Source organism: Drosophila sechellia, chromosome 3L (assembly GCF_004382195.2).
Source record: "Drosophila sechellia strain sech25 chromosome 3L, ASM438219v1, whole genome shotgun sequence".
NCBI lineage: Eukaryota > Metazoa > Arthropoda > Insecta > Diptera > Drosophilidae > Drosophila > Drosophila sechellia.
Window position 1 is genome coordinate 9,927,545 of NC_045951.1, and position 16,335 is coordinate 9,943,879.

A 16,335-nucleotide genomic window follows, 5' to 3' on the forward strand; every position below is an offset into this window, starting at 1 on the left:
TAAACGAAAAAAGTAATAATATTTTGCCCAAGAACATATTCCTTTACTTTAGATAATTTAATATTATATTATAATTATTAAATACGCTCTGTGCATGTTAGGTTCTCATTTATTTATATTTAGGTACTTCGTCTCTATAAGGGACTCAAACCGTCTGCACTGGACAATATCTTGAGCAAGACTGACAGACTTAGGTCAGTATCAAAGATAAATCTTATGGAATTCGGCAAAGAGTGCGCATGCACTGAACCATTCTTTGATTCTCTTAGACTTGCTCTTCCACGATTTAACGGCGAATTGGATAATGTGGCCAGAAGGCAAGGATTTCAATAATATACACTGAAGTTGGCACAAAAAGAGCTAATGACAATATAAATTCGCGCGGCGTATGGAAATGCGTGGCAGATGGGAAACTGGGTAGCCGGCTAAGGGATTTCCCGCTCTTTGAAGGCAAAACGGTATCGGGAAGATGAAAATCCGGGGAAATTGGCGGGGTGCAAGCCAGCTGACAGCAGCTATCGCTGGAGCGAAAGGCAGTAATTAGCGTAAATTGAGTAGGTAAAAAGCGCAAGTGTTCAAAATCCACCCACTCTCAGTTGTGTGACACCAGCACCAGCACCCCACAAGCCTAACCACCCAAAAACCTCGCCTGCGGCCTTGGGCTTTAGTTGTCCCTTGTTTTTGCGGCTGCTTGTGCTGCTGTGCTGTTGTTGATTATGTGGCAATTAGTTGTCGCTTTTGTGGCAAGCCACGCGGCACTTTCAATCAGAGCATCTTATTCCGACAGCCACATAATGCCCATCCAGGTGGGGCTTAGTGAGCTAATTAAACAAGCCGATTATGGCCCGCCATTCCGCTGACCTTGGCGACCTCAGGCCGCCACTCAACATCCACCACCCGCTGTGAGTCCATCTCGGTAAAGTTTGCCACAACTCCTAACCAACTCGACCCCAGAACATTTCTCCAGTTATCAACTTTCTGCACATATTGTCAGAGGTGTTTAAAAGTCTGGGTCACTGTGGGGTTAAGTGGGCGTCGGGGAATCCTGGGGGCGTGGCAGCAGTCTGATGAGCGGCATTCGCTACTTGCTCGGTATTAGAAACTTTGCGAAAAGGCAAAAAACCAAAAGTTTCCAATTTGGTAGCACAAAAAATATTGTTGCAGGAATTTGCTTAACTCCAACTCGACGAATAAAAAATGCACTTCAGAAATTAGGATAAAAATGTAATAGGAAAAAGTGGAAGATATTTTCCTGTAATTCTAGCTTCAACTCTTGGCTCTGAGAAGCACTTAAAAATAGTTCCAAAATGAATAATGAAGTTCGGTGAAAGCAAATCATTATTTTTCAACTGATTGGTAAAATAGTTTCAATTTACTTTAATTTCAGACCAGATCTCCACACATTTGGCAACCTACAAAACATTTCCCCTAGCTCAACAACTTGGGGCAAATGCAGTTCATTTGCCAAGCAAAAATTTTATGATTTATGAAAATGTTCTACGTATATTTCTGTTCTCCTCCACTTTCAAATGGAAGGGGCGTGCTGCCGCCCACATTGTAATACAATCAGAATCTGGCTTGGAATTAAATCTGCTAACCGAGTTATTGCGCTCGAAGTGGTAGGGTGATGGGGGGAGTAGGGGTTCTGTTCTGGGGCATTGTTGCATATTCAACAATTGCCACTGCAAACCGACGAAGTAATAACAAATGCAAATTTTAAGCTCAAGAATTTTAGTTTTGCAAAAATTGTGTACATATTTTTTTTGGCTCATATTTTACTTATTTGTGCTTTTTGCCATGGGCAACAGCAGGCAAAAGTGTAAATGAGTTTTGCTCGGCCCTCCTTCCCTTGACAATTGAATTTATTTAAATTGTTGCCTGCTAAATTTCTGAGGGAGCAGCGGAATCGCATCGATGCATCAGCAATCAGGAATGGGGAGATCCACTAAAACTTCAAGTAGGACACATTGTCCTCCTCGCTGAGAGCCAATATAATCAAGCGGCAGCAGCTGGCAAAAAATGATGTGGCAAAGTGGGGTTATGTGTGGGATGCACTGCAAAAAATTGGAGTAACAGCACTTGCTAATAAATTATTCTTAAATATATTGGAGTTAATAGGTTTACAGATAACCTTAGGACTTTGTATGGAATTCAGATGGTACAGGAATATTGCATTAATGATTTATTTTTAAGTATTTATTTTATCTGTACCGGAAGGGATTGGGGGAGTTGGTGGGCAGCAGGCTGCAGGACTTGGGCACTGATGAGTTCACTTCAGTGAGCAAATGAAACGATATTGTTGTCAATTTAGGTGCAACAAAGAGCAGCAATGCGTCCCGTCTCTTTCCATCCGCCGGCAGACAAGGACAAGACAAAGCAAACAGCATGCATGATGAGCGAGCGAGAGCGAGTCATGCGGGCCAGCGGATGTCGGAGGGGGAGAGCGATAGCTGGCGTAACAACAAAGGCAAACAACAACAAATTGCATGTCCTTCCGCCTAAGGTTGCAACACAATATACAACGCACTCATATTTACTTTGTTCGGAGGATCCTGTTCCAGGTCTGCTCTGTCTCCGTCCCTATCCCACATGTCTCCCCCCCTCCCGGTTGCACCTGCACCTCGACGAACTCCTCGCCCAGTTGCAACATTAATGAAAACTGCAAGCGACCTGACACAGATACGTGTGTGGGTTGGTGTCCTGGCGGGAAAATGGGTGAAAAGGGGGTGTTGCCAAAGGACACGCCGTCATGACTGCACCTTTATTTACAGAAGCAAGGAACGAAGGAGAGCTCTTCCAGAATTGGACAATATTTTTAGCCATTTTCATTGCCTGATTTTCCATCAGGTGATCAAGGATAATTGCCAACTAAACTGGGCTTAATGTTTGGCAAAGCTCTGGCCATTTAATAACGAAAACGGGCTTAAGCACTGCAGCATATCAAGAAAATATCAAATAAATGTTGGTAACATGCTTGCAATCTTATAGCCCACAATAGTCCACAACTAAATAAAAATTGTTTCGGATTTCAAACTAAATTGAGATAAATGTTCCCAAATGATTTATCAAAAAGCTAAACTGACACAGTTTGTTCAAAAGTTTGACCCAGGTATCCTGAATTTCACCGATAAAAATCCAGTAAAATTCGATGGATATTTCAGGCAGTTTTTAAAATTTATTTTAAGCCATTTATCTCCATTTAGCATTATTTAAATACAAACTACAGATAGCCATAATGGTAGCTTCATCAAAATATATTAATAAACTTCATGGTCTATATGTTTGTATTATATGACACACCAGTGCTAGAATTCATTAAATCAAAGCTTAGCATTAGCACAATTTTAATGCACAGCTAAGCCGAAACTAATTGCAACTTTTTATTTGGCAATTTAAATGAAACAAAAGCATTGCATGGTCAGAATTGATTTATTATCGATAGATGGGTTGATAAATAGATGGGTAAATAAGTTAAATAAATAAATAAATTAGGCATTACAATTAGGCGTAGACTACAGCTGAGCAGAGCAGTGAGAAATGGCTGTTATCCTGCAGGACCCCTTACTTTTTATCACTCAGAGCCTGACAACCTCGACGCCCTGGGGGGCAAACAAGGATTCGGCTGCCAATTTGAGCTTCTCGTTGACCAATTTGGCAATTTTGGGCGTGCGTCGCCACACAAATTCGCGGGTGCGGTCGTGATTGTCCTTGCTCTCCACCTCCACCTGTGTCAAAGGTTGATTGGTCAAAGAATTCGGTGGGGGAAAATGTCGAGAATGCGGCCTAGTCACTAACCTGCTTGGGCTGCTGCACCTTGATGGACATCAGGGTGGCCCGATCATCGAGCACGCTGAACTTGATGCGACCCATCATCTCGTTCGTCCTGGCGGTCGCACTCTTCACGCTCCTCACGCTGCCCTTTTTGAAGGACTTCTCCACCCGCAGGACCAAGGGACCCAGCGTGAACTTGGCCTTGATCGTCGAGTTGCGTCCCTCGGCATCGCTGATCACCTTAACATTTCCCACGCGCTTCAAGGATGCCAGTCCGGAGAGCCTGCCCTCGGCCTTCTGCAGCTTTTCCACCGCCCCATTGCTGGAGGCTCCCGCCTTGCTGGCCCCCGCTGGCTGATTGTAGTTTCCTGATTTCAGGCCCGACGCCTTTTTCGTGTTCTGCTTGTTCGAGGACTTCTTTTGGCCCGTTTTTGGGCCCGAAACGGTGCGCGTTTCCGCCTTCGGTGATCCGGAATCGGACTCGGACTCGGTGGCAGGCGATATGGGGTTGGGTCTCTTCTCCACGGCTTTGATGGCCAGCTCCGACTGTAATTGCGTCAATTGCTCCTGCAGCTTCACCGCAGCCTCCCGAGCCTCCTGGTTCGAATTGCCGGAACGGGGCTCCGAGCGCGTGTTCTTCCTGCAATGGGGACCAAATTCGAGTTGGTGAATGCGAAACAGCTTAATTGCGCCTTTGACACTGCTTTCAGCATTTACGAGAACTTTCTGAAGCGCATTTTGATTGAACTCCTTAAGCCTTTCACTTATAACATTATTTGATTTTTCCTCATTTGGTGTTTTATGTAAGATACACAATGCTTAACCAAGTGAAGCATTCTTATCTTTAAAAGCTACTATCTCAGGCCAAGTTAATATTCTGTCTTTAAATTGTTTAAGCTATTAACATTTTAGTTGAAGCAGTAACTTACAGCTTCTTGTGCCCTCCGACCTTACTGCTCGTCGATTGCTTCTTGTTGACGGCCTTCACATTTGACCCACTGGCGGCATTTGGCAAAACAGAGCGACCAGTTAGATTGACCACATAGGGATCATAGTTTTCCGAAACAATGCGATTGATCCTCGAGAAGATGGCGTCGATGAAGTGGTTGTGGCGGGCCTGGAAAGCATCCGTGGACATATCGATGACGTTGTTCTTCAGGTCACCTGTGGGCGGGTCAAAGGTCGTGGCCGAGGGGCGGGAAAAGGGCGGCGGGCGGAAAAATGTTCACATTAGTTCGGTTCAGCTGAACACAATGAAAGTTCAAATCGAGGGATGAAAAGGGAGTGGGCGGCCATTGCGGTTTCATTTTCGTGGGGGTGTGGGTGGGTGTGATTTCCATAGGCGTTCGCTTTGTTTTCAACCTCTAATTACATTCAAGTGCAGAACTGTGTGTGTGTGTGCTGACCTCAGATACACACTAACACACTAAACCCCGTGTTTATGCGATGCATGTGTGTTTGTGGCTGGGGCTAGCAAATAAAGTATAAAAAGAACACCGACATTCATTTCCCTCCTCCAACGTGCAGTTAAGTTCACATTCGTGTACAGATAAATAAAAATCCAATAACCATGGTTGAACGAGGCAAGTTTTAGCATTTTCCCTATCATAAATCACTGCAACTGTAGTGTTAATTAATAGCGTGCTTAATCAGTTGATAATTGAGTAATTTGTTGTACCATTTTATTATTGCGAAATAATTATTTAGCATTAAGCCAGCCCCTTTGATGATATAATGTTTTTTAATATTAGCATGAAATCATTGCAATACTGATTAGTATAGAAATACAGGTGTAATAATTCTAATCAATGGGAATAAAAAAAATACTTTATCAACATTAATTTGATTTGCATATTAACGATTTTCATTTAATGATGCAATAAATTATAGAGATCCTAACCTTCCGCTAACATTATAGTTATCCTTTTAAATTCTTCAAATAAATTTTGATTTCCAACACTTTTGGGCAAGGTTAATTAAAAACAAAACGCTAAAATGTCCTGCTTATTTACCCAATTCTGGTGGAATCTGCGGCTTACTAATTAGTTTAAGGTATTTTTCAGTAAAGCAAATATTCGAAAAGCTCCAACATTGTGCCAAAGCCCCAACTTAGTGGTCACTTAACCCCATAAATTTATTTCCGAAACTGTCACCCTCGGCGAGAGTGTGCAGCGATTCCGCAGGACTAGCCCGTCAGCCAGGACCCCACGTCCTAATCCTTGTCTCCTCCTTATCGCGGTGACCCATCGCCGGGACACCGCCCCATCGGGCGGGGCACCTAACCCACAAGCGGATATAATCTCACACTCTACCACCGCTGAACGTGATGAGGTACTAATGTACTTTTTGCATGTAAAACCGCCCCATCCACAGTGAGTCCGTTAAGTACTGGCCCACGCCCAGAAGCGGGTTCACTTTCAGCAGTTGCCCTTTTCCCTGGCAGTTAATTGAAGCGGGAATTTTAAATTTAAAGCGGCATATTCTAAAATAGATAATCGTGTGGGTGTCGGCTGGGGCGTTGGGATTATATCCAAGGACTTTTTGGGGGTAAGAAATGCACAATTACAATGGTTAAGCACCAGATCCTAACTAATTACAGCTGCAGATGGGCAAGATGGATGATATGAGGTTTGGTCGAGATAGCAGGGAACATTACTGTAATGACGGAAGCTGCTAATGATGAGTGTGTGTGTGTGAGTGAGGAGCGACAGAGAGGGGAAGAGGACAGACAGAGACACCAGCACCTCGCCTAAGGTGACGCTTGAAAGTATGCTACGAGAATTAAAAACACAAAATTTCCAATTCCACAGATCCAATACCATTAAAAGTTGCACAAGGAATTTCATTTCGCAAATTTATTTAAGCAAATTTATTGTTTTGTGGTTTTGTTCTTCATCTTCTTGCTTTTGTTTTTATAATAAATAAATAAATAAATAAATAAATAATAAATTATAAATTAGATGACCTAAACGCAAAGTTTAACAATTCACTATTTTTTCTTGTGAAATTTTGCGCTGCCTTTCAAGCGTTCAACTTTTAGCTACAATTTATTGCTGATTTTTAAGTTTGATTGAGTTTTTTCCATATTTTTTACAAAATTTGCGTTATTTACGTTCGGAAAATTATGAGAGCCGAAAAAAGTTAGAAAAAAAGCCAAAGGTACAAAATATACATTTTTTGTTTCATCTAAATTGTTCAATTGTAAGCCAAATGTGTGAAAGCAAGAGATAGCGATAGTGCATAAATGCGTGTGTGTGTGCATAAGAGAGACAGCCATAGACAAAGTAAGAGACAGAGCGAGTGAGATAGGCAGTTGTTTACATCATGATAACTAATTCCGAATCTGATCGATTGCTTTGTTTAATTACACAAATAAATACGAAAAAGATATTACAACTAGAAATAAATAAATTACACTAAGTGAACAATTCTTATTGCTGTTGTGTTGGTTGGTGTTACATCAATTTAGCTATAAGTGTGTGCGGGGCGTGTGTGTATGTGTGAAAGATAGGCAGAGAGAGAGAGAGGGAGATATGTGAATGTGATGAAATGGGAAAGAGAGCGAGCAAGGGAAGCCTTTCTTTCAGCGATATCTCTTTCTATCAATTCTTCTCTTGCTCTGCTTCTTGCCGTTCTTCCGACTTCGATTCTTCTGCGCCTTCTTCATCTTCTTCATCATCATCATCTTCTTTTGCTTTGTGATCTCTTTGAATTCAACCATTTTTGTGCTTGGGCATTAAACATGTTGCTGTTGCAGTTGCAGCTGCAACTAGTGTTGCAGTTGTGCGTACAGTTGGTGTTGCATTTCTTTAGTCAGGTGAAACAGTCCGTGCGTAAATAACTCAACAATTGTGCGTTGGAGGGATACAGTGGGAAAAATTGGGAATAATTGTGCTGCTTTTGTTGTTTTGCAGATAGTTTGACTAGCACCAAACTCTCGATAATTGCAACCCCTTTTCGGGGATGCGTAAACATATGTACTTAACTCAGATTTTGTTTCATAAATTATAGGATAGCGAGGGGTGTGGGAGGATAGTCAGTGCAGGCAAAGATGCAATTGCAAAAGTCCGGATCGCGTCCTGCCCCATGGGAAAATGTTCAGAAAATTCGCTTTCCTTTTTCGTTTTTGCTTTTGGGGCATGTCAATCTCTGTTGCTGTTATTTTGTTGTTGTTGTGGGTCCCTGTCTTTAGTGGTTGTTGCGGTTGTTGTTGTTCATTTAGCAGTTTGTTTGGTTAATGCTTCAGCTCTTTCTTGGCCTTCTTTGAGGGACTTGTTGATTTCTTGGCCTTGGTTTCTTTCGTCGCCGTTTCCGACTTCGATTTGGACTCACGTGCTTCGCGGCGGGCCTCGATGATGTCATCGCCGATAATGTCATCGTCGTCATCGTCATCATCATCGTCGGCCTCCTCGTCGTCGTCACCGGCGATACCTGTAATTTCACCAATTTCATCGACTCCATCATCAATATCATCATCATCATCATCATCGGTCTCGTCGTCCTCATCATAATCGTCATCGTCGTTGTCAGTGTCGTCGGCGCCAGCGGCAACATTCCCGGGAGCAACCGCACCTGCAACAACTGCCGACGGTTGCCCCAAGGTCGTCCCACTGGCCACCAGCTTATTGTTAATGATGTTGTTGTTGGTTAGAGTGTTCTTGTTGACTGTGCTTATTGTTGTGGTTGTCGCATGCTGAGATGAAGCCAATGATTGCTGTTGCTGTGGCAGTTTCAGTTGTTGTTGTTGTTCTTGTTGCTGCTGTTGCAGCTGTATGTTTGTTTGTTTCTGTTGTTCGTCAATTGCAAGGGTGCTACTTAAACTACTTGTGCCACCACTAACACCATCTACAAGTGCGTCTTCATCGTAAAAAACATTTTGTTCACCTTCGTTGTTGCTGCTGCTGGCGGCAGCGTTCTGCGCCGGAGCAACGGCAGCGGAAACGGACTCATCGGCGGCATTTCCGGCGGCCAGAACCTCAGCGGCATTTCCGGACTCGGCGGGCAGATCAACACCATCGGAGATTCCGGCGCTCACGGAGGAAGCGGCAGCGGGGGCAACCTCATCCAGATTTTGGGCGGGAGCGGCGGCCACAGCGCTCTGTTGGGCGGTTGCAGCGGGCGTCTCGTCATCATCATCCTCATCTTCATCATCTAAAATATCGGAGATATTTTAATAATATTGAGCATTTCATTTTTCTGACGCACCCGAAGGGACCAATCTGTTTAAAACCTAACTAAAGTGGTTGAGAACAACACTTACCGCCCAGGATATCATCGAACAGCCTGTCCAGATAATCGTCATCATCATCGTCCTCCTCTTCGTCATCATCGCTGGCAGTGGCCGCTGGAGCTGCCTGACCCTGGGGCGTATCATCCTCCTCGTCCTCGTCATCGTCCTCCTCCTCATCATCATCTGAAAGTCCCGAAATCAAAAGAACTTTGTTACCCAAGGAGAAGGGAGCCACAGAAGAGAGTCACAAAAAATGTTGGTTAATAAAGGCAGGACAAATATCACGTTTGGCTGGGTGCTCATTGCATTGCTCAGTGGTTCAGTGGTTCAGTTCGGTGGTTCGAAAAGTTCATACAGTGGTGCTGTGCTGGTGGTGCGGCCTGGGTGCATTCAGTGAACTAGACTTGCTCTAAACCTACCATCATCGTCATCGATCAGATCTCCTAGATCAGGCTCATCATCATCGTCCTCATCATCATCATCGTCGTCATCGCTGGCAGGAGCTACCGCCGGAGCCACCTCATTGTTGACCGTCTGCTGGCGGGAAACAGCCCTCTCGCTCCTCGAAAGCCGCTGGAGGGGCGACGCCTCAATTTGCAGCAGCAACGCGCTCAGCACGCACAGCAAAATCACGAACTTCATGTTGTCAGATCTGCAAGAGACAAAAGGGATATTTCTGATAAGTCACAAGGCATTACATTAATAATATTATAAATAATCTAAGAAGTATAGATTCCACAGTTCACTTCCCATCTTGTAAAGGGACATTTGTAGCCCCAATTCTCTAGATCTTTCTGCGCTGCGACTGTTTCTCCCTGTGCACTCACTTTCTTTTTCATGATTGTGAAATTACACATTTGGTGGACAAACGTACGTCAGCAGCGGTGGAGTGGTCTTTCGGTCAATAAGCCAGCCACTGAAGAAAGCAGACAAAGGAGCGGCGCCCGTGTGAGAGTGCGAGTGTAAACATGTTTTTGAGTTGCGCCTCAAAGTTGCCCCCGGCGGTGTTCACATGTCCAGTGCTGGCACTTGACACACAGCAGCAACAGCAACAGTTGCAACAATTGCAACACCAAAAGCAGCTTCCACCTGAGCAACAACAACACCTTTTCGGACAGCCGCAGGCGCCACAATGGCAGTTGATGGCTGAGAGACACAGGCGGGTCCCACCATCTTTGAACCCGCCTGGCATCGGTGTAAAAACGCATTTCAAAGTCCCTCGAGGATGTCCGGCCTCAAAGGGTATTCGCCAGTTCGGTCTGCTGTCCGGGAATGGCTGTCATTGTTGCGTTGTGCTGCTGTTGCTGCCACTACTGGTGGCTTTTTAGTCATGACAATCAACACGACCAACAGCCAGCGGCAATGGCAATGGCAAACAACCGCAGCAATTGTTGCTGCTGCAGCTGCTGATGTCGCAGATGTTGCTGTTGTTGTGGATGTTGCTGCTGCCGCTGCTGCTGCTGCTGCTGTTATTGTCGCAGTGTCAAGTGCGACTGCTGCGGGCTTAGTGAAAGCGACTGAGACGTCGGCGGCGACGCAACGTTTTCCCAAAAAACTTGTTCGCAGCAATTTGTAGCTGCAAGTGTAGATGCCGATGCCGCTTATTGAAAAATGAGTAAAACGCTTTCGGTAAATCAAGTCCAGCGCTGATAAGCGAACGGCAAAGTGGCCATAAACCAAAGTGAAAACCCAGTGACCCACTGGCCAACTGCAGCAGCAACGTGGCAGCATCTCAGATTTGAGTGGGTTTCGGTTACGGATTTTAGGGCTCTGTGTTTGATAAGCCGACAAGTCGCTGTTTTATGGCTTTCCAGTGCCTCAAGTTTTTGGAGTGGAAGACAGCCAGCAGCAACATCAGCAGTTGCCTGCCTTCGCTTAATTAAAAGTTTTACTCAGCGAAGCTCCTCAGCGGTGTTTATTAAATACCGATGCTCCAGGCAAATGCCTTCTGAGCTGACGAGGCGGCTGGGAACAGCCCAGCAAAATATGATGACATATCACCTGTCCCAGGCAAACAAGTCTCAAGAACAGTGGGTGTTCATTTCCTCAAAAATAGGAGACTTGTAAAGCGATTTGGTTACCAAAGTCTGAGATTTAATTAATTTTTAATGAGTGTTTTAATGAGGAATTGTGATTTCTTTAGGTACAGAAAAACCACCAAGAAATACTCAATAGCTTGTTTCCTGAATCTTTTGATATCGCGAACTGTTTTAATGACATCTAATAAATTTAATCTAAGCAAGCCACAGTGTTGCACATGCAGTTTGCCCACTGTAAGCCCCCGCACTTGCCCCTCGATTTTCCAAGGCCCCTCTGCCTCGAAGTACTTATAAACTCCTGCCTATTGAAGTCTTGGGGAAATTGCATTTACTTTTCGCACCGTTCCGTTCCCCTGGTCACAAAGCGTTTTATGTACCATTTTTTTTTCACCGAACTAGGAACATTTCACGCGTCATGCCGCAGAAAAGGCAAGAATAAGAAAAGCGTTTGGGGGGCTTTATGGGTTACTGAATGATGGTTGTTGGGTCTTTTCGGGGGTAGGGAAGGGTTGAAAGCTAAAGGGCAAGGCAACAATGCAATGCAAAACTTCTGACAGGCGTGGGACAGAAAGAAAGGGGGCTCAAGTTCTTGCAGTTCTTCAGCTTTGGCAACCACTTGGCTCTCGCTTCTTCTTCATCAGATTCTTCTTCTTTGCCGTTCTGGTCTTGTCTATTGTAGGAACTAACTCATATGGAACGCTGCTCCCACTATACAATATTTTAATGCCCCCATATAAAAACGCAGCTAACCGTGTGTGCATTCTACATTAATATTCATGTGCGTGATGCTGATGCAAAAGATACCGGGCGAGGGGTACACAAACAAAAACAACCAATTTAATTAAAAAAAAAAATATTGTGCAACTCATGTTGTATGTTATACTTAATCATATCATTTAAATAAATATAAAAAATCTTAAAAAAACGCAATCAATCAAATTTTTATCTAGAAGATATGAATTTTGTTCTGTTTCTCCCAGTGCATTTGGGTTGTGTTTGCTGTGCACTTGCACGTCACATAGCCAGCAAAACTTACTTACACTCAGGGGAGCGAGTGCGATTGGTGGGGGGGAAGAACGAGGTGGAACTGGGGTAACTATTGAAGGCGGTGGCCTGAGGCGTGGCAGCTGCCACTTGATGTTGGAGCTGCTTGGTTCCTTGGATCCTTGGCTCCCAGCTCCGGTCCTCTTTCCGCATTGTCATATCAGCGTCATATCAATAAATATGCAGGCCGCACAAAAGGCCACGTGCAGACAGGATTTGCATACCCTAACCCACTACCACGCTTCCTCTGCCATGCTTACACCTTGGTATCCTTCTTTGTTCGAGCTTTTCTCATATGTTTGCGGAGCCTTGTCTTCGCAGCTGCGTTGCAGTTAATTTTCCAAGACAATGGCCCACGAGGTGGTGTAGAAAAATAAGCTTTACACGTGCCGCATCAACGGCCACGCCCCCTCTAAATTTGCAGTAAGCGCTTTTTTGGGGGAGCGCAGATGCACTGGCTGGAGTTTTTTGGGAGCTTAAATCACAGCAAAAGGGTGAGGCACTCCTTTAAAAAGTCTGCGACTAAATTTTGTGGGTACTGAAAAATAATTCGCCAAACACTGAGAATATGTACACAGATGTTTTAAGTTCAGAAAGCTAAAAAAGATATGGAAATGTTTATTGCAATGCATAAACTTAGAATATATTTTTAAAAAGTTTTTGGGTCATCAGTCAAAGTTTATGGAATATGGAGCCTTATACCATGATGTTGCAGAAAAATTTGCTAAATTTGCTGTAGTGCACTGTCCACGCAAAAATAGTTGCTATCGTTGCTCTCTTATGTTTTTGCACTTTGCTTGCGTTTCTTTTTCGAATGCACTCGCACGTCACTTGAATTAGGACTTTGTTATCGTCACGGCGGCGCCACCTGGCGGAACAAGCTGGCAGTCTTGGTCGGACAGGGGAATCCCCTTTCGAAAACTCTGCTGACTGACAGACAAGCTGCATAAACTTGGTCATGAACCAGCTACTGAGCACAAAAATGTGCGAAAAATGAGGAAAACGAATTGAAGCCACTCGAATTGCCAGCAGACTTTGCTCAGTTAATAGCTTGTCCTTGCTGCAAGTATGCACAGCCCAATTCATCCGCCCCGTTGCCCAACGACGAGTGTGTTTTGTTTTGGCAGCAAAGTGCTGGCCAATGTAAACAGTGTAAACTATAACTTGGCTGAAACTGGTCGAGATGCTGTAGCTGAAGCCGAAGCTGAAGCTGAATCTGAAACTGGCCAGGAAACACTTAAATTAACTGCTTTAAGTCGCTCGTATGTGGGTCATCTGGGCAGAAGAAACCTGAGAGCCACTAGAGATGATTACTCAACTTGGTTCGCATCGTTTCTATATAGTTCGTTTTGGTTTGGTTTGGTTTTGGTTCGGTTTGGCCGGCCTGGTTTGGTCTGCTGACCGCAGAACACCAAACAACATCAGCAGCACATGTGAAAATGGAGCGCATAAAAAGCAGAGAAATTGCCAATGGTCTTGGGAAGGGAAGGGAATCGTGTTGTACTCGTAGTGTATTGTACTTGGCCCTAAATTGCCGCAGATACAATTTATGACCCGGCCAGTTAAGAGTCCGACTCCGGGCACAAGTTGCCTTCCGCAGTTGAAAATCAATTAAAAGTTCTTGCCCAAGACGTTTGGGCCCGTTCCAAGGCTGCATCGCGTCGAGCTGAGCTTTATGGGCCCTCCCTTGAGTACGAGGAAAATCAGGGGGAGGAAACTAGTGTGGGTGGGGTCAGGAAAAACTGGGCACGCAAGCGCCCGCATTTCCCGCAAAAAAATTCCCGCAAGGTTAAATGGAACAGATCGAAATCGCTGGCATGCCGCTCCACTTTCACGTACTTTTTAGTCCAATGCCAACTTGTCTTAAAGGATACTCATATTTTCACACAGCAAAATCGATGATAATCCTTGGTTCAATTTCACAGTTTTTTTTGGGGTAATGTAAATATTAGCAGAATTTATTAAGAACCTTTCAGCCTTTTTTAAACGCCCTCGGTCTTATTGGTTAGTTGAAATTCACTCTAGATTTCACAAGTTTGTGAGCAATATTAAGGAAATCAATTAGGCAAGCTTAGCTAAGGGAACTATGAATTCTAAATTTAACTGAGGTTCCAGTAACTGAAAAATATCACACGAAAAATTTTGTTGCAAATAACAACAAAACCGAAAATTACTCCTTCGGAATTATTTATATGAAAATTGTCTACAATCTTCAGTGATATGGATAATTTAATGTTATCCATTTGTAGAGGAAAGAAAAATACAAATTTGTTTTTCTATATTGAAGCCATATATCAAAACCGACTTTAAAAATTTGCTGGCGTAGTGACACAAATTATTGGGAATCACGGATAATCCCACTGATTCACTTAATGTTTGTGGTATTCGTAATCCGAAGGCTAACCTTGACTAAGTATTATTCACTGATCGTGGCACAGAACCGATAACAAGCGATAGTAGTGGGTTTATAGACCGATTCGCAGCGTTGCGATCTCCTCGAGTTGCCGTGAAAGACTGTCGCTGGCGAACTGCTTCTTGGTTGGTTTTTAGTTTTGAGTTTGAAGTTTAATGTTTTCAGTCCTGAGTTCGGGGCCCCCCCTTCTTACTGCCCGATTCTTGGGCAGTGACTTTCTTTTTTACCGCCTCTCTTTACCTGTTTGTGTTGGTTTCTTATTTTTGTGGCGATTCGATTCGATTCGTTTCAATTCGATTCGAGTCGATGGTGGATTCTGGTCTGAGCTTGGCTGGCTCTTCAGTGGTTCGAATTCGAGTTCGGTTTTCCAACACCGCCGCGCACACAACTGTCTCGCTCGACTGACCGTCTGCAACTGATCGCTGGCAGCCAGCTCGTCTTACCAACTTACCAACCTAGCAACTTCCCAATTTGGCTGAGGAAAAGCCGAAGCTCGGCCCGAAGCGTGAATTTACATTTGGCTGCTTTCTGCGTCTTTCTCTGGCTCTGCTCGTCTGCGGCTCTCTTCGCTCGATTCTTCAATTAATTTGACGAGCTGGGCTGGCCTGGGAAAGTATTTGGCACACTAAACGGCCAGCTATAACAGTTAGCGGCTTGTCAGCCAACACTCGTGAGCTATGATCTAAGAATCCAAGACGGGCGAGTCTCGTTGAGTCGGCAGGGCAGCTTTATAGCAGCTCTGAATAAACAAAAATTAAATGGAACAAAGCCGGGGCAATAAAACCCATTTGAATTACTGCACGAATCATAAAACTGAAATTTTCAATTACACAAATGAGAAAGCCTGGCCATAAAATAGAATTGTGTGGGATAAAATGCAGGTTAGGGCTGAAGAGAACATTTTCAAACCTAATTAACCTACTTACGATCAGAATACTTCACATATAAAAAACATTTCCATTATTAAACGTTTTAAGAGGCGCCATAAATTTAGTTGTTAATTTAGAGATTTAGTGACAAAACAGGCTTTAAATATTTATTTGATTACCATAGCCTTCCCTTTTGACCACATTCTTCAAAAGTTTTGTTTGATTTATGGCCAAATCAAATTCTTTCCCTTGACTTCCTTCATAAACCCCCCTTCCGTATTAGCCATACGTAAACATTTTTGCCACCTGGAGTCGCGAATCGCAGAGTGCTATATTAATATTGATTTATTCCGGCATCGTTCCGCACCCTAACCCCATTCCGCATACTCCCGTCCGCGATCGAAGAGCATTATGCATATATGGCCGATATATAGGAGCGTTCCCAAAGTGCTAATTTCTGCTTCTGTCCGGCGACGCCAACCAGCGCCCATTTCAAAGTGAAATCGCAATGGGGCAATTGGGGAAAAAATGAGTGAATACGGCTGATAGAAATACATCCGATGATAAATTGAGGTGTAATTAATTCGATTCGCCCTGACTGAGTAACTGACGTTTCATTTTCAGTGTCCGGGACGAGGAAAATTGACAGTCACAACTCAGAGCTTTCCCACATACTCGGGAAATCGGGAAAATTGTTGCTTCAGTCGGCGTCGCCGGAGGCAGCGCAGTCCACTGCGGCAGCGACGTCGACCGAGGCAGCGAGAGCGGTAAAGTCCAACAGTAAAACGTGTTCTACTCGTTTATGGCTGCTTCTTCTTGGGCAAAAGTTGTTTTTACTGTAGTGTAGCTGTCTATAACTTTCTTCTTGGCCAACTGTGAGCCACTGCGAGCCAAGTTAACTGGCTATATGGCATACTAGAGTCTCTCTGTTAACAGGTCAGTGGAGTTTTCTTAAACTTCCAACTTCAG

The 16,335-nt window shown here is 44.1% G+C and overlaps 1 protein-coding gene across 3 annotated transcripts; it reads right to left on the bottom strand.

Moving 5' to 3' along the window:
• Positions 1-3,410: 3,410 nt before the first annotated feature.
• LOC6605142 (acidic repeat-containing protein) lies at positions 3,411-14,916 on the bottom strand. Of its 3 annotated transcripts, none has more exons than XM_032718791.1 (8): positions 14,738-14,916; positions 9,421-9,653; positions 9,032-9,208; positions 8,656-8,922; positions 8,104-8,202; positions 4,701-4,935; positions 3,796-4,411; positions 3,411-3,725 (listed from the first exon to the last, which is right to left on the bottom strand). In XM_032718791.1, exons 2-8 carry the CDS (start codon positions 9,641-9,643, stop codon positions 3,576-3,578), a joined length of 1,767 nt encoding a protein of 588 aa, XP_032574682.1. In that variant the 5' UTR covers positions 9,644-9,653; positions 14,738-14,916; the 3' UTR covers positions 3,411-3,575. The 3 variants fall into 3 exon arrangements, with proteins under 3 accessions (XP_032574682.1, XP_032574684.1, XP_032574683.1); XM_032718793.1 differs by having other exon boundaries at positions 9,032-9,184; positions 14,738-14,915; XM_032718792.1 differs by lacking the exon at positions 14,738-14,916 and adding an exon at positions 14,489-14,582.
• Positions 14,917-16,335: the final 1,419 nt, after the last annotated feature.

Excerpts from the sequence above, each read along its gene's own strand:
- LOC6605142 (XM_032718791.1), bottom strand. The coding sequence starts at position 9,643 with ATGAAGTTCGTGATTTTGCTGTGCGTGCTGAGCGCGTTGCTGCTGCAA. Across the intron at positions 8,203-8,655 it reads CAGCAGCAGCAACAACGAAG|GTATCGCCGGTGACGACGAC; the intron begins GTGAACAAAATG and ends GTGAAATTACAG. Across the intron at positions 4,412-4,700 it reads GTCGGAGGGCACAAGAAGCT|GAAGAACACGCGCTCGGAGC; the intron begins GTAAGTTACTGC and ends TCCCCATTGCAG.